The 23,601-nt window shown below is 34.2% G+C and overlaps 1 protein-coding gene across 3 annotated transcripts in view; it reads right to left on the bottom strand.

Annotated features, from left to right (window-relative positions):
- Positions 1-23,601, bottom strand: part of CENPK (centromere protein K) — a 41,328-nt gene that overhangs the window by 3,296 nt on the left and 14,431 nt on the right. For all 3 annotated transcript variants that reach the window (XM_055332855.1, XM_055332854.1, XM_055332856.1), the window contains exons 5-9: positions 19,681-19,753; positions 15,027-15,073; positions 4,334-4,416; positions 4,139-4,237; positions 3,692-3,818 (exon numbers count right to left, since the gene is read on the bottom strand). In XM_055332855.1, coding sequence (XP_055188830.1) covers positions 3,692-3,818; positions 4,139-4,237; positions 4,334-4,416; positions 15,027-15,073; positions 19,681-19,753 — 429 coding nt within the window. The remainder of the gene's footprint in view (positions 1-3,691; positions 3,819-4,138; positions 4,238-4,333; positions 4,417-15,026; positions 15,074-19,680; positions 19,754-23,601) is intronic.

Below are 23,601 nucleotides of genomic sequence, written 5' to 3'. Positions count from 1 at the left end.
CATGAGAGACACAGAGAGGCAGCGACACAGGCAGAGTGAGAAGCACACTTCCTCACAGGGAGCCTGATGCAGCATTCAATCCCAGGACCCTGGGATCACACCCTGAGCTAAAGGCAGATGCTCAACCACTGAGTCACCCAGGCATCCCTCTAATACCTTCTCAAATTAAAGAGAAATTTAAAAAAAGCAGCATTGAGTAGTGATGAAAGCAAAGAGAATTAAAGAACTGATACAGAAATAAGCAGCAACAAAGCAAGATTAAAATATAAATATTTGGGGATCCCTGGGTGGCGCAGTGGTTTGGCGCCTGCCTTTGGCCCAGGGCGCGATCCTGGAGACCCAGGATCGAATCCCACATCTGGCTCCCGGTGCATGAAGCCTGCTTCTCCCTCTGCCTGTGTCTCTGCCCCTCTCTCTCTCTGTGACTATCATAAATAAATAAATTTTTAAAAAAAATGACAGTAATATAAAATATAAATTTTTGGAACAATCAAAGAAGAGCAGAGGAAAAATATGAGAACCAAGAAAAAAAATGTTTCAAGATAAGGATATGAAAAACAATATGACACAATAAAATAAAATTTCCATGAAATGAAATGTTACCTAAATCTGACCCTAAAAACAATGCCATCTTCAAAGCAAACTGATATTGAATGATCAACATTGTTATGAATCTTTGTGAAATTACTGAAGTCTAGGGGTAAAGAACTCTTCAAGCATTTACTCAAGATATCTAGAAGCTGACCTCAGATCACCACAGCATATTCTATTTCAGAAGAATGGAGTAATCCCTACCAGATCTTGAGATTTGTTTTTTTTATGTGCTAAAAATATCCTTTTACTATAAAAGCAAACAAAGCATTTTCATCATTCAAGAATCTAAAAATAAAATGCCCAGGAATTCTGCTTGAATAAATAACTTATCAAAAAAAAATCCATCAAATCAAACAATTAAAAACTCAAAATAAATGATAAAAGATGATAAGCATTGAATCCAATACAATATAAAGACTAAACACATACATGAATATTGGTATGAGAACAGAATAAAAATGCTATATATATAAACCGGCCAAAATTAAAATAACGGAAATTGTAATGAGTGTATAGGAGAAAGAATGTTAATTTCCTTATCCTTCATAGTAGGGAGTCAATGAATGTAGTCTAAAAATTAAAGATGAAAATTTATTTATTTTTTTTAAAGATTTTCTTTATTTATTCATGAGACATAAAGAAAGAGGCAGAGACATAGGCAGAGGGAGAAGCAGGCTCCCCATGGGGAACCTGATTTGGGACTTGATCCCAAAACTCCGGGATCACACCCTGAGCCAAAGGCAGACCTCAACTGCTGAGCCACTCAGGTGTCCCTAAAGATGAAATTTTAAAAAGTATTATGTTTAAAAAAAAAAAAGTATTATGTTTTATAACATTTTTCATAATTAGCTTTCTCTATATCGGGGATCTCTCCAGAATTAAAATCACCTGAAGCCAAGGAATATTTATCTGAGTTAAATAAATTAACCTCACTTATTGTTCCTCTATGAATTTAAGTAGAATTACATGTAATACTTAGTTTATATTGGCCTATACAAAACTACATTGATCTGAGGGTGCCTAGGTAGCTCAGTCAGTTAAGTGTCTGCCTTCAGCTCAGGTCATGATCCTGGGGTCCTGGGATCAAGCCGCAGATAGGGCTCCTTGCTTGCTGGGGAGTCTGCTTCGCTCTCTCTTTCTCTCATAGATAGATAGATAGATAGATAATAATAATAATAATAATGATGATGATGATAATAATAAATAATAATAAATAGATAAATAAATAAAATCTTTATTTAAAAAAAATACTCCACTGATCTGCACATCCATCAATCCATTTATGCTTCTATATATGTATGTGTTTAGGAAGAGGTCTCAAATTATGTTCACCTAATGTTAATGATACAGTGGAGGGACTTGAGTTTTTTCTTTCTTTTTTTACATATCTTTGAATGATAAAGCTTGTGTTATGGACTGAACCATGCCTCTCAAAACTTCTATGTTCAGTCTCACCCCATGTTGACTATATTTGGAGATGAAGCTCTAAAAGAGGTAATTAAAGTTAAGTGTGACCATAGCAGTGGTACCCTAATCCTGCTATATATAATATATATGCCAGAGAGTAGACTTACAAAGATGAAATTAACACATTAAGGAGCTGAGAGTGCATGGGGCGTGAACAGAGACACAGACATAAATCATTACTACAAAATCTTGTGACAAATGCTAATAAAATGGTACGTAAACTTCACTTAACACCCACACACAGAGATGCCTGAGTGGCACAGTCAGTTAAGCATCCAACTCTTAGTTTCAGTTCAGGTTGTGATCTCAGAGTTGTGAGATTAAGTCCCATGTCAGGCTCCACGCTCTGCACAGATTGCTTACATTTCTCTCTCCCTCTCCCCCTCCCTCTGCCACACTTGAACTGTCTCTCTCATGAATAAATCTTAAAAAAAAATACTTCATAGAAAAGATGTTGTTTAAGTCTTAAGTAAAAATTTGCTATCCTTATCAGATATGAAGTGTTCTGTAAGCAGAGAAAATAAAACCTTTAAGTCACAAAAAGTGACAAGTCATTGTATAGTTGCTGGAACTAGAGTGGTATAGTTGAATGGATTCATGCAAGAGATGAATAAAGCATGGTTAGACAGGAGGTTCAGAAGATAGACAAAGTCCAAATATAAATCTATTACTCTTTGCGTTTATAGGCTTCATCCAATAGGGAGCCATTAGTTTTATGTTGAAAAATGATTAAAGTATATATTTATAGAAAAATCATTCTGATGCCAGTTTCAATACCTACAAGCTCTACTTATACATAATTACACAATGCTTTCACAAGCTCTATTTATTTATACTATATACTGTTTTTTAAAAAGGAATTAAAGTAGTTGTTCTCAATCTTCTGTCACCAAATAAAATATTTGCTTTTGTGAAAAAGGTTTATTACATCATACCTCACTAGTAAAATAGTCAAGAACTTACATTAACTAACAGCTATCTTCTGATTTTAAAAGTTACACATGCTCAACATGGGAAATTTGGAAAACCGTAAAAACAAAAACAAATCTCACCTAAAGTCCTAGTCGCTAGGCATAGGCACTATTACATTTTTGTTATAAATCAGACATAAAATTTAAGTGGCTGTGTTTTAACCGTTTAACAATATATTGTAAGCATTTTAGTAATTCTTTTGGTAGTGTTCAATATATTTTAAAAGGTGTATTTTTTCCCGTTATATGGATAAATATTTTAAAAATGCATTTAGTCCTGTTTTATTGAATTGAGTTGCTTCTAATTTTTCAATCAATATTAAATGTGATGATGGAATATTTCTTTTTTTTTTAAAGATTTATTTATTCATGATAGACATGGAGAAAGAGAGAGAGAGAGAGAGAGAGAGAGAGAGCAAGAGAGGCAGAGACACAGGCAGAGGGAGAAGCAGGCTCCATGCAGAGAGCCTGACACGGGACTCGATCCCAGGTCTCCAGGATCACACCCTGGGCCAAAGATAGGTGCTAAACCGTTGAGCCACCCAGGGATCCCCTGATGGAATATTTCTGTAAATGTATCTCTGTGTATCTTCAAAATGTATAAAAAACTTACAATCTCATATACAAATACCTACATGAATATGTTCTCTAAAACTTACCTTTTTCTTTTTAACATTTCTATCAGGCAGAGGAAAATGATCTTCCAGAAACTCACCCAAGGTAATCAAGAGTTTCTTCTTATATTCTTTTATATCATGCATTTTAGTGTTCAGCTCATCAAAGACTCTAATAGATATTTTAAAAATTAAAAGAAATATTTTACTGATAAAATACACAAAATGTAAGTATATGTAAATGGTAACTCATAAAGTTGATCAAATATTTTGTTTAAACTTCATTTGTTCAAAACAAATAACTAGCTTTATGAAGTAGAATTCTTTAACTTGTAGGGAAACTATATATCAAAAGTAAAATATAACTAAGAATTGGCAAAAGTTAAATACAGTAAAACTCATTTTCTAATAAAATTTCCCTTTTCATGTATGTATTTCATGCAACATAAAAAAATAACTTTTTCCTATTTCAAAAACCTAGAATACACATACCTTGATTCAGAAAATGTCACAACCTGCTGTTTCAATTTATCGTGTAGTACATTAAGAGATTCCAATATCTGTTGTTGTTCATCCAGCCACTGTTGCTCCCTTTAAACATGGAAAAACACCAACAATAGCCAAATAAAACATTAATGCCACTTCAATAAACAGCAGTGATTAAAGATAATTATAATATAATTATACCTTTCCAAGTCTTCCTTTAACTTTTCATTCTTTGACTGAACAGTAGAGAGTACCAATTCAAGATCAACTCTCAATTTTTGGAACTAGGACAAAATGATTCAAATTAATTCTTAGTCTGTAATCTTATAAACAGTTATATTTATGAATGAGAGTGAAATTGACATTTGTTTACTTAGATAGATACTCAGAAATCAAGAGCAAGAAAGCCTACCAGAAAGTCTGAAAGGAAATATACAGCAGGTCCTAGGTTCTTTGTAATATTTCATTTGTTAAATTCAAAAATATAAGAAAGAGTTTGAGCAATACGTTTTAATTTCATATTGAAAAACAAACAGTGAGTTTTTAGTAATCAAGTAGATTAGGTCTCTTTTCTAAGGAGTATACAAAAACAGACACAAATGATTATCATTCATTCAACAAATATTTATTGATCTACCAGGCATTGTTGAAGGAGTCAGGAATTCAAAGATGAACAAAGAGGAGAATCCAAACAAAAAAATAAGTAACTCCAGTGAGTGATCAGTATCACGAAGAAAAAATATGTCAAAATAGGAGCACAGACACGTGGAGCAGGAATAGCTCTTTTAGGTAGTAGTATGATATGCAGAGACTTTTCTGATCAGGTAAACAGTATAGCAGCAGATTAAGAAGACATGATAAAACATGATAAAATCTGCAAAAAAAAGTCCCATGAAGAGAAAACTGTAGGTACAAAGGCACTGAGGCAAGAATATGTGTGATTTGAGGAACATCAAAGAAGATTGTGTGGATACATCAAATTAAAATAACATTTGGATTTTTTTCTAGTATCTTTTTGTTTCTAGAACATATTAGCTAAGTATTCCACTCTTCTGATGTCAAGGGTTTCCATTAGCTTTTTATGCATCTAAATTCATGATAATTTAAAGATGTATATCATAAAACTTATAGTAACCATGGAAAAAGGGGGGGTGAAATAATCAGTAAACAATTAGTATAAATAAAATAGGTTTATTTTTAAAAATACATAAGTCAAGAAATTGGAAGGAGAGGAAAACAGAAACAGAGAAAAGGTAATACAAAGAGGAAAGAAAAATCAAGTACAAAGATTTCAAAGCAACCAGTGTTATTAAATATGAACAAAAGAATTAAATATGAATAATAGAAAGGTAACTGGAAAAATCTGCAAATATTTAAATATTAAAAACACATTTCCAAATAACCCATGAGTCAAAGAAGAATCTATAAGAAAAAAGAAATTATTATGAATTATTTGCAAGTAAAAACAAAATAAAAATTTCTGGGGTGAAGCAAAAGCAGTACTCAGATGAGAATTTACAGCAGTAAAAGCTTATATTAAAAAAAAAAAAAGCTCCAGGGTTGCCTGGGTGACTCCGTCCTTTAAGCATCCAACTTCGGCTCAGGTTATGATTTCAGGATCCTAGGATCAAGCCCTAAGTCCAATTCCCTGCTCAGCAGGGAGTCTGCTTCTCCCTCTGCCCTTCTCCCTGCTCATGCTCTAACTCTCTTTCAAATAAATAAAATTAGAAAGAAAGAAAGAAAGAAAGAAAGAAAGAAAGAAAGAAAGAAAGACAGACAAAAGCTCTCAAATTAAGGACAGCTTCTACCATAAGAAAGAAGAACATAAAATCAAAAGTAAACTGAATAAAAAATGATTAAAAAAAAAACCTGACAGAAAAATAAGAAACCTGAAGGGAGGGTTTTTTTTTGGGGGGGGGAGGGGTGGAAATCAATGAAACCCAAAGCTGACTCTGAGAAGGTCACCCTGATTGTCCATACTAATTACAAGAGAAAAAAAGAATAAAAATTACTAACATCAGGAATGATAGAGATGACATGCTATGAACATTAAAATGATGAGGGAATGCTATGAACAAATTTAATAAATCTGACAAATTAGATGAGATAGATAAACTATAAGACACAAACTGCCACTTCTTCAGAGAAAAATAGAAAAACTGACTAGCTATAGAAAAACAGTTTGTGACCAGACACTTTCCCACAAAGAAAAGTCTAGCCCAGATGGCTTTACCTGTGCATTCTAGCAAACATTTAAGGAATACATACGGATTCTATACAAACTCTTTTAAAGAGAGAATATTTCTCAACTCATTCTGTTAGGCTTGATACCAAAGCCTGACCAAGATGTCAGAAGAAAACCACAAACTAGTATCTCTCATTAACACAGATGCAAAAACCTTAATAAAATTTTAATAAATTAAATCCATCAATAAATAAAAAAGATTAACACATTATAGCAAAAAGGGTTTATCTAAGGAATACATCTGGTTAAACAGATAATATAAAATTTTTAAAGAATCAATGTACTAAAAAAAAAAAGAATCAATGTACTAATAAGTCAATGAATTCAAGTATAGTCAGAGGATATAAATTAATATGCATCAATCTATTGCATTTCTATAACTAAAAATGAAGCAGTAGAAAGAGAAATTAAGAAAACAATCTCATTTATAACCACACAAAAAAAACAATAAAATACTTAGGAATAAACTTAACCAAGGAGATGAAAGATCTATACTCCAAAAACTATAAAACACTGATGAAAGAAACTGAAAATGACACAAACATAAAGATACTTCATGCTCATGGACAGGAAAAAAAAGTATTTTTTATTATTTTTTAAGATTTTATTTATTTATTTATTATTTATTTATTAATTTTATTTATTTATTCAGATTCCAGAACTCCGGGATCACGCCCTGAGCTAAAGGCAGAGGCTCAACCACTGAGCCACCCAGGCGTCCCCAAACCAATTATTTTTTAAATGTCTATACTACCCAAAGCAATCTGCAGATTTAACACAATCCCTACTAAAATACCAATAGTAGTTTTCACAGAACTAGGACAAATAATTCTAAAATTTCTATGGAACCCCAAAAGACCCCATATAGCCAAAGCCATCTTGAAAAAGAACAAAAGCTGGTGGCTTCAGAATCCCAGATTTCAAGGTATACTACAAAGCTGCAGTAATCAAAACAGTATGGTACTGGCACAAAAACAGATACATTGATCAATGGAACAGAAGAGAGTCCAGAAGGAAATCCATACTGTTATGATCAATTAATCTATGACAAAGTTGGCATATATATAATGGGGAAAAGACTGTTTTTTTTCAACAAATGGTGATGGGACAACAGGACAGCTAAATGGAAAAAAAAGAAAGAAAGAAATTAGGCCACTTTCTAATACCATACACAAAATAAATTCAAAATGGATTAAAGTCCTTAATGTGAGGGGTACCTGGGTGGCTCACTGGTTGAGCATCTGCCTTTGGCTCAGGTCGTGATCCTGGGGTCTTGGGATCGAGTCCCACATCAGGCTCCCCAAAGAGAGCCTACTTTTCCCTCTGCCTATGTCTCTGCCTTTCTTTCTGTGTCTTTCATGAATAAATAAAAATCTTAAAAAAAAAAAAAAAGACCTTGATGTGAGACCTAAAATCATAGAATTTCTAAAGAAGATATAGGCAGTAATTTCTGTGACATTAGCTACAGAAATATTTTTCTAGCTAAGTCTCCTCCGATAAGGAAGACAAAAGCAAAATGAAACTATTGAGACCACACCAAAATAAAAAAGAAACTATAAACAAAACTTACCGAAAGGGAGAAGATACTTGCAAATGATGTATCTGATACAGGGCTCATATCTGACTATATAAAGAACTTACACAACTCAGTACCAGCAAAAAACAAATAACCCAATTACTATTCAGGGCCGAGGACCTGAATAGTACTTTTTCCAAAGAGAATAACCAGGGGTACCTGGATGGCTCAATTGGTTAAGCATCTCCTTTGGCTCAGATCATGACCTGGGGTCCAGGGATCGAGCCCCACATTGGGCTCCCCATTCAGTGAGGAGAATGCTTGTCCCTCTCCCTCTGCCCCTCCCCCCTGCTGGTACTCACTCTCTGTTTCTCTCTCAAATAATAAAAACTTTAAAAAAGAGGACATAAAGATGGTCAACAAACATATGAAAAGATTCTCAACATCACTAATCATCAGGGAAATGCATATTAAAGCCACAGTGAGATATCACTATACACCTGTCAGAATGGCTAAAATCAAAAACACAAGAAATAACAAGTTTTGGCAAGGAAGTGAAGAAAAAGGAATCCTATGCACTGTTGGTAAGAATGAGATTGATGCAGCCATTGTGGAAAACAGTATGGAGGTTCCTCAAAAAATTAAAAATAGAATTACCATCTGATCCAGTAATTCCACTACTAGGTATTTACCCAAAGAAAACAAAAACATTAATTTGAAAAGATATGTGCACCCTTATGTTAAATGAAGCATCATTTACAATACCAAAGATAACAAAAGTAACCCAAGTGCCCTTCAATACATGAATGGATAAAGATAAGGTTATATATGTACTATGGAATATTATTCAGCCATAACAAAGAATGACATCTTGCCATTTGCAACAACACTGGATGTATCTAGAGGGCATAATGCTAAGTGAAATAAGTCAGAAAGAGAAATACTACAACCGTATGATTTCACCTACACATGGAATTTAGGAAACAAAAGAACAAAGAAAAAAAGACACACAAAAGAAGTCTTAAATATGGAGAACAAAATGGGTTGCCAGAGAAGAGGTGTATAGAGGGATAGGGAAAATAGATAAAGGGAATTAAAAGTACTCTTATTTTAATAAGCACTGAGAAACATATAGGATTGTTGAATCATTATATTGTATACCTGAAACTAATGCTCCATGCTTTAAAAAGTCAATGTAATTTATTATATCAACAGAGTAAAATAGAAAAAAAATTATCTTCTTAATGAATTCAGAAAGAATGACAAATTTCAATAATAATTCCTAATTTTAGAAAAAGTCTTCATAAATTGTAATGGAAAGTACTTTCGGGGCAGCCCCAGTGGCACAGAGGTATGGCGCCGCCTGCAGCCTGGGGTGTGATCCTAGAGACCCAGGATCGAGTCCCACATCGGGCTCCCTGCACGGAGCCTGCTTCTCCCTCTGCCTGTGTCTCTGCCTCTCTCTCTGTGTGTCTATGAATAAATAAATAAAATCTTAAAAAAAAATTAAGTAATTTCGACTTAATTTCACCTATGAAAAACCTACTGCTAACATCATACTTGATGAAAAGAGCGAATGCTATCCACTTAGATCAGAAACAAGGCAAAAATATCTATTCTCACCACTTTTATTATATAGATTACTAAATGTTCCAGGGGCATCTGAGTGGCTCTCTTAGTTAAGGGAATGACTCAATTTCAGCTCAGGTCACTATCTCAGAGTGGTTAGACTCCACTCAGCAAGAAGTCTACTTGGGATTCTCTCCCTGTCTGCTAGGGCATGCTCTCTTTCACTCACAAATAAATCTTTTAAAAAACGTTAAGTGTTTTAGAACAGTACAATAAGCCAAGGAAAACCTATGAAAGGCATCCAGGGGCACCTGGCTGGCACAGTTAATTGCCTGGCTCTTGGTTTCAGCTCAGATTGCAATCTCAGGATTGTGAGATCAAGCCCTCGTGTGCAGCTCCTTGCTCATCATGGAGTCTGTCTGCTGGAGATTCTCTCTCCCTCTCCTGCTGCTCCTCTCAATTGTACTCTTCCTCTCTCGCTCTCATAAATAAATAAATAGATAGATAGATAGATAGATAGATCAATCACATAAAAGCCATCCAAATGCAAAAGAATAAATATGTGCCCCTGATCTCAAGTGACATGACTAGCTATTTATAAAATCCTACAGCATCCACAAAAAAGCCACTAGAGTAAGAGGTTAATCATACTAATAGATCAATGTACAAATATTAATTGTATTTATACGTAGCAGCAATAATTAACAACTAAAAAATACCAATGTAATAGGATTAAAAATATGAAATACCAAAGGGATGAATTTGACAAAAATATAGAAGACCTGCATACTTCTATTACAACTTGCTAAGTCAAATAATCATGAAATGGAATGCCTGGCTCACTCAATCTGTAGAGCATGAGATTCTTAATCTTTTTTTTTTTTTTTTAAGATTCTTAATCTTTTTTTTTTTTTTTTTTAGATTCTTAATCTAAAAGTCATGAGTTTGAGCCCCATGTTTGGGGTAGTTTGCTTAAATAAACTAAATAAACATTTTTTTAAAAAAAACCAAGAATATTGAATTTTGTCACTTATTCTTTCTGAATTCACTAAGATGATCAAATGTCTTTTTTTCTTTTCTAATCTTTGATATAATGAATTATAAAACACTGATAAGTCTTAAAAAATTGTAAATAAGCAGAGACCTACATAAACGCAGAGATCATACAGGGCTCATGGGTCTGAACTGAGACTCAGTCTGTTAAAGATGTCAATTCGCCTCAAATTAAACTACAGAATCTGGGCAATCTCAGTCAAAATTTAGTAAGCTTTTTATGGGACTGAATGATCAACCAACTCTATATGAAAATATAAAACAATATTGAGAAAAAACAAAAAAGAGAATTCATACTATTTTATTTCAAAATTCTAAAACTTCAGTAAATAAAACAATGTGGAATTGACATAAAGACAGAAAGACAGAAAAAAGTAAGAGAAATAACCACAAAATGAAAAACAAATGGAGTCGAAATGGATCCACACATATATGGTCAATTAATTTTCAATAAACATGCAAAGGAAATTCAAAAGAAAAAAATAATTTTTTCAACAATTTGTGAACACCCACAATTAGTATTTATATGAAAGGAAAGTTTATCAATAACTCATTCCATATAAAAACATTAATTCAAAATAAATCATAAATGTAAAACTTTGAAATTTTTAAAGAAAACATTCAAGAAATCTTTGTGACCTTAAGTTGGGCAAATATTCTTATATTTGAGCACAAACCTTAAAAAATACTTGATAAAACACAATCAAACTGGAAACTTATGTTTTTTAAAAGACACTGTTAAGAGAATAAAAAGATAAGTGTGCAAGAGTTACCTGAGCAAGGCAAGGTGGCACAAAATGCACATTACCAAGAAAGGCCTGTCTTTAGGACAGGTTCCTTGTGGACTCCTGAAGGATGAGCTCTGAGGCCTTGGAATATATGTCTGATAAGAATGTTTATGTAGGGGTGCCAGGATGGTTCAGCGACTTCAAGCCCCACTTGGGTGTGGAGGCTATTTAAAAAAACAAACAAACAAAAAAAGTGTTTATGTATGCCTGGAGCCTTACATACTTGGTACCAGTTTGATTAGAGAGTTTATTCTAACTATGTGATTTTTGGTAAATGCAATTTTGCTCTGGAGGGCTGGAGTGTGAATAGGTGAGTTCAGTCAAGGAGGCCCCTGATGCATGGTGACTGACTACTGATAAAAACTCTAGACAACAAGTCTGGGGTGAAGTTCCTTATCTAACAAACGAACAAACAAAAAGTTCCTTTTTGACAATACTTTGCACATGTGACACTCAGCTGCAAGAACTAAATCCATCAACTCCACTGGGAAAGGACTCCTACAAGCTTAGTCTATGTGTGTTTTCCCTTGCTCATTTTAATCTGTGTCTTCTCACTGTAAAAAATTGTAATTATGAGTATAGCTTTTTTTTTTTTAAGATTTATTTATTCATGAGAGACACAAAGAGGGAGGCAGAGACACAGGCAGAGGGAGAAGCAGGTTCCCTGTGGGGAGCCCGATGTGGAACTCGATCCCAAACTCGATCTCAAGACCTCAGGATCATGACTTGAGCCAAAGGCAGATGTTCAACCATTGAGCAAATCAGGTGCCCGAGTATAGCTTTTCTGAGTCATAGTCCATCAACAAAATGAGTGGACTTGGGGAAAACCCTGACAACAGCTGGCATCAGAAGTGGGATTTTGCTATAATGACCCTGGCTCGCCAAAACACAATGAAAGCACTCTGTGGGAAAAAGAAGGATAATGGGGCAGAGAATGATGAATTTGGCACCTAATGTTTAACCAGTCAACAAAGATATACGGACAACAGCCACACCATGATCAATAATTACAGGTAGATACATAGTCAATGGAATTTAGAAGTGACAGAAAAAAATTCTCAAGACAGTTGCCTGACTGGATACATAAGGAAATATGAAATAATGAGAAAGAGAAATAAGCTAAATGTTCAATTTCTGTTATTTTTATCAGTAATAATTAAAATGAAAGCAGAATGTTAAGGCCAATGTTGGAACTGCATCAAGTTTGGATTTCAGCCAGTTCAAATCAGTGCTGATAGTCTATGGGCTACCAAAGGGAAACTTACAGTCATGTATCATTTATAATTCATATTGAAAATTTGATGGCTCTTTTCAATATAAAAAAGAATCTGAATCTTTCATTCTGGGAAAATGTTCATATATTATTTATTGTTCTATTATTCTAATTTTCCTTTTCTTTGCCATCTGTACTCTGTAGGAGATTTCCATGACTATAATTACCTACATTTTTGTGTTTATTTCAGGTATCATGTTTTCAATGAGAAAGGCTCTTATTCTCTGATTGGTCCTTTTTAAAATAACACCTTCGTTGAGATATAATTCAGAAACCATACAGGTTACCCATTTAAAGTGCATAATTCACTAATTTTTAGTGTACTTGCATAGTTGTCCAAACATCACCACCATCTATTTTAGAATATTTTCATCATCCCAAAAGGAAACCTGTTAGCAATATCCATTAGCAGTCATTCATCACTTCCTCTCCCATCAGCAACAACCTACTTTTTCTGTCTCCATGAATTTGCCTATTATGGACTTTTTATATAAATGGAATACGATACGCAATCCTTTGTGACTGGATTCTTTCATTTAGCATACTGTTTTCAAGATACACCTCTATTACGGTATATCAGTACTTCATTTTTTTAGACAATAGTATGTCATTGGATAGATACTATTTATTTATCCATTCATCCACTGATGACATTTGGGTTGTTTATTCTTTTTGGCCATTATAAAAAATGCTGCTATGAACACTCATGTGTAAGTTTTTGTGTGGATACACACTTATTTTCACTTCTCTTGGGTAGATAGCTGGGAGTGAAAATACTGGTTCAAATGGTAACTCTGTTATCTTCTGAGGTACTACCAGACTGTTTTCCAAAGTGGCTGCATCATTTTACACTCCCACGAGTGGTTTATCAATGTTCTAATTTTTCCACATCTTCACCAATACTTGTCATTGTCTTTTGATTATATAGCCATACTAGGAGTATGAAGTCATACTTCTTTTAAGTTGGCATTCTGTTATGTTTTAAATATTTTTTTCAAAGATTTACTCATTTATTTGAGAGAAAAAGAGAGCACAAGCAAGGGGAGGGACAGAGGGAGAAGAGAATCTCAAGCAGACTCTCCACTGAGTGTGAAGTCCAACAAGGGGCTAGATTTCATGATCCTGTGACCATGAGGAGAGCCAAAATCAAGAATTAGATACTTTTTATTAAATTCTTTGTTCCCTGAATTGTCTCTATTTCCTTAAGGTTCATCTTAGTTGTTTTGAGTTTCTGCCTTTCAATTTGGAGGCATTCACAACAAATGCTCATGACCACTGGCTGCCCACTTATGTTTAAAACTCAAAAATACTTAAAACCTTGTTTATGAATGGCATTTTTTGATGTACACCAACCTTGCTTTTTCAATGGGAATCCCGTATATTAACATTTATAGATCTTTTTTCTTAAGACATTTAGATTTTCCATATAAGATTCTTTTATCTCCAGTCTGAGACTATTTTATACTAGATTACAAGACTTCCAAAGAAAGAAGAGGGGAAGGAGCTGGTACTTCTACCACATAGTATAAACATATTAACTTGATCTTTCTGACTTTTGACCTGCACACCAATCCTACTAAACACCCAATCTGGTATTCCTGCATCCAGAACCTCAATAGTTTAATGTCTCCATATCCTATACCACCAGTTTCCCAAGTGTTTGGGTAAAAAGTTAGCTGCTTGATTAGAAAAGAAAAGGTCTAACAGTCTATTCTTTTGCTGTAAAAGAAATCTTGTTTTTAGCTCCAGACTTGAACCTTGAATATTATAGTATCAGATTCCTTCAAATCCCAAGACTTCTTTCAACTCTGTAGAGCAGATAATCTCTTTTCAATCCTGTCTCTTGACACACAGATACTTATTTCCTTCCATGCATTTTACATTCTTGTTTACAAATTTGTTTGACCTAATGGATTTACACCTTTTTTTTTTTTTAAGATTTTATTTATTTATTCCTGAGAGACACAGAGAGAGGCAGAGACACAGGCTGAGGGAGAAGCAGGCTCCCTTGTGGGGAGCCTGATGTGAGACTTGATCAGGATCACGACCTGAGCCAAATGCAGACGCTCAACCATTGAGTCATCCAGGCATCCTTGGACTTACACTTTTAAAAAATGTGTTTATTGACATGTAAGTTAAATTCTGAGAACAGATGAGTATTATGATCATTTAACTATGTTTAATGCTTTTGCTTTTATTATGAAGAGTTTAATCAAATGAAAATTAAATTTAAGAATAAAGTTTACACACTAAACACTAACAAGAGTTCTGATATACAAATTAGTGAGATGAAATTCAAGCCATTTAAAATATTCCATTCAATAAAACATAAAATCAAAATAAAAAAATTATATGGCTTTTAAGTGGTTTCATCCTATTTATGTCACGAATCCCAAACACTTCTAGTTATAAACTAATAAGGGTTACTACCGATTCATTAAGTGACTTACCTCTTCTTTTCCTAATGTTACTAGAACTTCTTCATTCAGTGAAATTACTGCAGAAACAAAACAAACCGAAATATATATATATATATATATATATATATATATATATGCTTTCTTAACTCAAAAATAAAGAATTTGATTTTTTTGATTTCTAAGATACCTCTATATTTTTATATATATGTTTTCTTAACTCAAAAATAAAGAATTTGATTTTTTTGATTTCTAAGATACCTCTATATTTTCTTCTTTAACATCTTATACATATATAACCAACTTTAATTTTAGACAAACATGACATTTATGCATTTTTTAGTTTTATGCCTTTTGTCTTTTTAATCCCTCAAAAACAAAATTAATAATCTATACTGTGTCCTTTAAATATTTCTCTCTGTAATTATATGATCCTATGCATATACATGTAGATGTACAGATAATGTACATCTTGATTATAGCCATGCTAGGCGGTATGAATAATACATTGTACCTGTACATTACCTGTTCACATATATGCAAGGGTTATTCATTTTGGTATTGGTTTTACAAGAATGGGATATCATACACATTATTATTTTCACTAAACAAAATCTCCAAGGAAATCCTTTCTATTCATCTTATGTAAGTCTAATTCATAATTTTAAATCGCTTCAAAATATTCTACAGAACATACCATATTGTAGTGATATTAATACTGACTGAACCTAACTTTTAGCCACAAAAAAACAATAATGGTGTAAGCAATTTTTTAACATATGTCTTTACGTGCTAGTGCTTCTATTTCTTTGGGATAAATTTTCAGAAACAGAATTTCCTAGAAGGAAATACGTATTTTTAATTTTAAAATAGAATGCCAGATTCTTTTCTAAAAAAATTCTATTAGCAATTAAGAAACACCAAAAAATATAAACTCTTCTAAAATTTTTGCCAATTTATGAGTATAAACTAACGTTTCAGTTTAATTTTGTATAGCAAAATTATTATTTTTTTTTTAAGATTTTATTTATTTATTCATGACACAGAGAGAGAGAGAGAGACACACAGGCAGAGGGAGAAGCAGGCTCCATGCAGGGAGCCTGACATGGGACTCGAGCCCGGGTGTCCAGGATCATGCCCTAGGCTGAAGGCGGTGCTAAACTGACGAGCCACCGGGGCTGCCCAGTCTAGCAAAATTAAATCCTTATACTTAGAAAAGTTCAATCTTTGTACTTTGTTTACTTTTCCTAATAAAGTACTATTTAGAATTTCTCAAATAATATGCTACTGAAAACTTTCTAATTTATCTGCTATTCTAGAGGGACAAGACAACTGACCGGAAAGAGCTTCCCACATGTGCTTCATAGGCCCTGTATCAGAACTGATTATTGGCAGCCCCAGGATGGCTACCAAATCATTTCAACAAAAATGAAAAGGATTCTAAGAACATAAAGTTAATAATCTCCCTCTTGGCCAGTGTGGCCATGAGTAGTATTTCCTATTGATTCACATAATCATTTCAACTCATACAATATAGCAGCTTCTAAGAATATAAATATATTTTAAGTCCTTTTGGGACTGGCAAACCCAAGCAAAAGGTGTATTTGGCTTACGGATCAGCCTGTGTGCTTGGTGTTATCAGTACAAAACATGTATATAAGGGATGATGATAATAAGAAAAATAAAAATTGAAAATTTCCTGATACATAGCATCAAAACAAATAAAATACTTAGAAATAAATTTAACCTAGGAGGCAAAAGACTTGTATGCCAGAAACTATAAAATGTGGCTGAAAAAAATTAAAGATACCAACACATATAAAAATATCCCATGTTCAAGGATTAGAACACTTAATATCGTTAGACATCAATATTACCCAAACTGACCAACAGCTTCAATGTAATTTCCATCAAAATCCCAATATTTTTGTAGAAAATAGAAAAAAATCTACCCTAAAATTCACATGGAATCTCAAAGGAACCCAAATAGCCAAAATAAGTCTCACATTTCCTAATTTCAAAATTTACTACAAGGCTACAGTAGTCAAAAAAAGTGTGCTGCTGGCATAGAAATAGACATATAGACCAATAGAAGAGAATAAAGAATCCAGAAATAAATCTTCACTATATGGTCAAATGATTTTTGACGAGGGTGCCAAGACAACTCAATGGGGGAAAGAACAGTTTTCTCAACAAATAATAATAGGAAAACTAGATAATACACATGTAAAGGAATGAAGTTAGACCTTTAACTTTCAAGTTTCAAAATTTCTATTGTTAATAACAAATAATCTTGAACAGGAGGTAAAACGTCTTTTATAACAAATTAGTGGATTGATGATCAAGACCTAGAGTAAATGTGTGGCAGTAGGGCTCAATATTTAATGACTGGCTTGGGTAATATATGGAAAAGGAAGAATCTAGAAGGACTCTTAAATTTATGGCTGATCAAATAGATTCCACTCAAGGGATCAGAGAATGGAGATGAATTCACAAATCTGAGGCATGTGTAGAATATTTTGGAAAAGATGTCTAGAAAGTAGAGAGATATATAAGTGTGATGATGCAGAAAAGTCAGGTTTGGGTACAGAGATTTGGAAGCTGGTATGAAAACTGTATTCCCCTCTTCACCCAAAATCATATTTTGAGGTTCTAATCCCTAGCACCTGTATTTGGAACTGAGTCTTTAAATATGAGATTAAGGGGGATCCCTGGGTGGCTCAGCAGTTTAGCGCCCACCTTCGGCCCAGGATGTGATCCTGGAGCCCCGGGATCGAGTCCCGCATCTGGCTCCCTGCATGGAGCCTGCTTCTCCCTCTGTCTGTGTCTCTGCCTCTCTCTCTCTTTCTCTGTGTCTCGCATGAATAAATAAAATCTTTAAAAAAAAAATGAGATTAAGTTAAAGTGAGGTGATTAGAATAGGCCCTACTCTATAATGACTGGTGTCTTCATACAAAGAGATTAGGACACAGACGGGCTACCATGTGAAAACCTAGGGAGAAGATAGCAAAATATAAGCCAAGAAGAGAGGCTTCGGAAGAGACCAACCTGGTAAATACCTTGATCTTGGACTTTTAGCCTCCAGAATTATGAAAAAATTAATTTCTGTTGTTTAAGCAACCCCAGTCCATGGTACTTTGTTAAGGCAGCCCTAGCAAACTGATATAGAAGTCATTAACACAGATATATCATATAAAAACAAAAGCAAAAAATATAATGCTAGAATAGCATGTAGAGGGATCCCTGGGTGGCACAGCGGTTTAGCGCCTGCCCAGGGCGCGATCCTGGAGACCTGGGATCGAATCCCACGTCGGGCTCCCAGTGAATGGAGCCTGCTTCTCCCTCTGCCTATGTCTCTGCCTCTCTTTCTCTCTCTGTGTGACTATCATAAATAAATAAAAAATTAAAAAAATTAAAAAAAAATTTAGAATAGCATGTAGAGTAGGAAGTGAAAATTGCTGAGCACAGTCCTCTAGAGAACAGCAAATTTTTTTTTTTAAAGATTTTATATATTTATTCATGAGAGACACACACAGAGAGAGAAGCAGAGACACAGGCAGAGGGAGAAGCAGGCTCCATGCAGGGAGCCCGACGTGGGACTTGATCCCATGTCTCCAGGATCACACCCTGGGCTGCAGGTGGCGCTAAACCGCTGCACCACTGGGACTGCCCAGAACAGCAAATTTTAACAGCACAGTACGAGCAGCCTTTGAGATGCTCAATGTAATCCTGAGGAGGCAACAGGATATACAGTTTAATGCAAATTAAAGACGCAACTGTGTACACACGCTATCAGAAATGCCAAAATGTGGTAGTAAAAATGTGGAACAGTGGTAGATACGGATAGATTAGATATACATATATATGTATATATATATAGACATATACATATCTATCTAATCAAACTATATATATTATATAAAAAGTATACATATTTAAAATATAAAAAGTAGTTAAAATCAAGACTCTGGATGGAATTGTCTAGAAAGAAAATGAAAAGAAGAATCTCAACAACTGGGATTAGAGAGCAATAATCCTACACAGAAAACTAAAATGGGAATTGGGGGGGAGTTAAAGGAAAGGAGGCAAATGGGCAGGAGAAAGAAGTGAGATGCTAAAAGAAAGAGGTACAGTCGATATAAAATACCAAATACATACATATATTTGACACAGAAAAAGTAAGCTTTCATAATAGAAAAGTATTTCCTAGCTGGGTATTTTAACTATAGATTTTTAAGCCATTTTCTATTTCTTCACAAAAGGCAAATATATAGCTGGCCCCTGCTGAACAAGAGGTAACATACAATCTATGTGGTCCTTATGTAATTAAGTATCAAAAATAACTTTTCTCCTCTACCAGTTAAGTTTCATTCATTAAGATACGATTTACAGTTTCTACTGAGCAGGTAAGATAGTGTCTGTAAGGATCAAATGATGGTTATAATAAGGTCTCCATAACTTAAGATTATTATAAAACCACAAATATATATTTACCTATAATAATAAAATAAGCACAAAATTATGTATATAAATGAAAGAAAAACTTAGGCAATTGCAACAAAGCTAAATGGATCTTGTAATACTTGTAATCATCACATTAAATTGCCACTAAAAAAATAAAAATAAAAAAAAATAAATTGCCACTAATATGTTTACAGAAATATAAACCTAAAAATAAGAACCTTACTTTCAGGACTTTCTTTCTGCCATTGACTGAGTTCAGCAGTCAAACATTTAGCTTGCATAATTAATAATGACAGCTATAAAAAAAAAAACAAGAGTATAAAACAGTTATTTCTTACAGAATATTTATACATACTCACAGATTAAAGTGTAGATATTTTTAATATTTTAACACAAGTTCCTAACATAAATAGCTAACATAATAGGCATCCAAACTATAAAAATTTATCACTCTAAACAAAATTCTGCTTTAAACCATACTAATTATAGCTTATAAATTGCCTGTTATACAAATGATATAATCTTTAAAAATGATTAATTCTACTTTACCACTCAACCTAAAATAAAAGGACATAAGCATATTTCTTTTATTTCTTAAATTAGTATTACTTTAAAAATATAGGAGTGTCTAGCTGGTTCAGTCAGTAGAGCATGTGCCTCTTGATCCTGAGGCTGTGAGTTCGAGCCCCACATTGGGTGTAAAGATTACTTTAAAATCTTTAGGGGCACCCGGATGGCTCAGTGGTTGAGCATCTGCCTTTGGCTCAGGTCCTGGGATTGAGTCCTGCATCGGGCTCCACACAGGGTGCCTGCTTCTCCCTCCATGTCTCTGCTTCTCTCTGTGTGTCTCTCATGAATAAATAAATAAAATCTTTTTTAAAAATTTATTATTATTTATTTATTAGAGAGAGAGAGAGAACAAGCAGGGGAGGGGGGAGAAGGAGAAACAGACTCCCTGCTGAGCAGAAAGTCCAACTCAGGGCTCTCAGTCCCAGGACCCTGGGTTCATGACCTGAGCCAAAGGCAGACACTCAGGCATTCCCCCCAAAATTTTAAAAAATACATATATAGAGACAATTATAAAATGAGATTGGCTCTACAGGTTATTTATAAAAATCAGTTTTACTACACAACGGTTTAAGATGGTATGTTCCTGATATTATCTGTAATTCATACAATCTAATCACTGTAATTTTGATAATTAACAAATCTATATGATAAATCTGCTGCCTGATTAGATTATTAGATTGAAGTCTAGGGATGCCTGGGTGGCTCAGTGGTTGCGTGTCTGTCTTGGGCTCCAGGTGTGATCCTGGAGTCCTGGGATCCAGTCCCACATCAGGCTCCCTGCAGTGAGCCTGCTTCTCCCTCTGCCTCTGTCTCTGCCTCTGTCTCTGTGTCTCTCATGAATAAATAAAATTAAAAATAATAATAATAATAATAAATAAATTGAAGTCTATGTATATTTAAAGTTAAATTTCAGTACATTTTTTATCACCTCTATATACTTATTGGTAGCCAGATAAAAAATGCAATGGGTATTAATATTTACACTAAAAGAACAAGTACTGTCTTTTTAAGTAATATTTTTAAAGATTTTATTTATTTATCTATTTGAGTAAGAGAAAGCACACAAGCTGGGGGAGGAGCAGAGGGACAGGGACATCAAACCCTGGGCTGAGCGTGAGCTCAACTCAGGGCTTGATCTCATGACCCTGAGATCATGACCTGAGCCAAAATCAAGAGTCGGATGCTTAATTGAGGGAGCTACCCAGGTGCTTCTTAACCAATTTTTATGATACAGAGAGCAGGTCGTTCAAAGACCTTGCTCCGTATCACATCATTGACTGTTAAATAGAGGGAAAAAAATCTAGTATATTTCAAAGTTTTATATAATTACATAAAAATGCATTTACAGGTATTTAAAATTTTTACCAAAGGAGAATTTAACATTATTTTCTTATAGATAATTAAATATGAATTTAAAAAGTCTGTTGTGAACTATAAAGAGATTTCATAAATGCTAATTATAACTAAGAAGAAATAACAAATTTCTTAAAAAGTAGTATCTAAACTAGGCAAAACTATCATCACAATAAGTTGGTAACACTTTTTGTGAACATACTAAATTGAAATGCATAAAATAAATATTAATTTTTTAACCTTTTAAAAGAAAGTAATTTCATACGGTTCAACCTCATACTATGCTGATGACATACAGCTCTTACCTTCCCAAAGCCCATCTAAGGCAAACACCCAAATTATTTCTGACCTGCCAAATAATTAAACAATACTTTCTAAAAAACAGCAGTATTTCTAAAGTGACTTCTGTGAAATTTGAGAATTCTTTCCATTTTCTAATTTAAAAATATCTAACTTCTTGCTTTAAAAATGGATTGAGGGGATCCCTGGGTGGCGCAGCGGTTTGGCGCCTGCCTTTGGCCCAGGGCGCGATTCTGGAGACCCCGGATCGAATCCCACGTCGGGCTCCCGGTGCATGGAGCCTCCTTCTCCTTCTGCCTGTGTCTCTGCCTCTCTCTCTCTCTCTGTGTGTGTGACTATCGTAAATTTAAAAAAATAAAAAATAAAAAAAAATGGATTGAGTTTTAATACTGAAATTTTATAGCTAATAGGTATGCAAAAAAGAGTAACCAAAGCAACCTTGAGATTATTTAAAAGGCCTGCTTACAAAGCTGGCTGGCCCTTGGCTGGTATCTGGGAACTTGTATTTTGAGATGGTTCCCATCAACTTATTAAGAGTGACTCATTGTGTCTGTACTGTTTTTGCAAAGAATAGAACTTAAGCTGAGCACCTGCTTTCCTTCTGGAAATCTGGTATTTTGGCAGAGGGTGCCTATGTGACTGGCCCCCACAAAACACCTTGGTCACTGAATCTCTAATGGGGTTCCCAGGTAAAAAAACAAACAAACAAAAAAAAAAACCCAACATTTCACACTGTCACAACCCTTTGGGGGCAACTAAGCACATCTTGTGTGAGACTCTGATAAGACAGAACTCCTGAAAGCTTGTGTCTGATATCCTCTGGACTTTACCCCATGGTCCTTTGCCCTTTGATGATTACTCTGTATCCTTTTAATATAATACATCTCAGCCATGAATCTAACTGTACTGAGTCTTAGGAGTCCTCCTGTGAGTTACTGTGAGACTTGTGAATTACTCCTGGGAGTAATCTTTGGGATCCCTTAGATAATGTGATTATTGACTATCTAAGGATACTGATTCTTTACAGCTATATAAGCACTTCCACCAAAGCCAGTTGTTTGTTTGGATCATTGCATGAAAATCATTCAAGAAATGTATAGGCCCAGAGCCCAGTGATTCTGATTCAGTAGGTCTCAGTTTCTCTAATATAGGAACCACATTTCCCAAAAAAACTAGATGACAGTTTATTTACTATATAATCCTATTTCAAATACAATATTCAGTTTTACCCAGTACAAGAGAACTTTATTTTATTGATAGATGCAAAATGTTTTTTAAAAGATAGCTTCATCCTTCATCACTAATTTCTAAAGATCTGATATAATAGGTACTTTCAAAAATGACAAATTAGTTTTTCCCCTTCTTTTTCTCTCTCATTCTCATTCAGTATTATTATGCTCATAGATTCTCATTTTCTCATATTGTTATAATCAATCAAAGCCATTATTCCTTTTCTTGTTCAAATGATGTTAAATTTGTGTTTTTCTGGAACAGAGCCTAAATCTTTATTTTTCATAACTTACTTTTTCTCAAATTAGACACGTTTACACTGAGTAGCACTAAAAGGAAATTTAAATTTCTAATAGCTACATGTAAGCTTGATTCCAGTCTTAATGAAAAGGAGTAAAAGAAATACAGAAGCCCTCAAAAAAGCTTCTGCATTACACCCCACTTCACGAACTGATGGCTTCTTCTCTGCTTCTGAGTTCACTTGTCTGCTGCTCTCTGTGTAACACACCATGAAGCACACGAACCCCCAACTGCAGCTTGCGGGCAGCAGACACAAGCATACACCTTCCTCACTTGCTGCCCTTATAACAAATTGAACCAATTTTTTTTTTTAATTTTTTAAATTTTTATTTACTTATGATAGTCACAGAGAGAGAGAGAGAGGCAGAGACACAGGCAGAGGGAAAAGCAG

The sequence above is a fragment of the Nyctereutes procyonoides genome, unplaced genomic scaffold (assembly GCF_905146905.1).
Source record: "Nyctereutes procyonoides isolate TBG_1078 unplaced genomic scaffold, NYPRO_anot_genome, whole genome shotgun sequence".
NCBI classification, from domain to species: Eukaryota; Metazoa; Chordata; class Mammalia; order Carnivora; family Canidae; genus Nyctereutes; species Nyctereutes procyonoides.
This window is presented reverse-complemented; position numbering and strand designations above follow the sequence as displayed.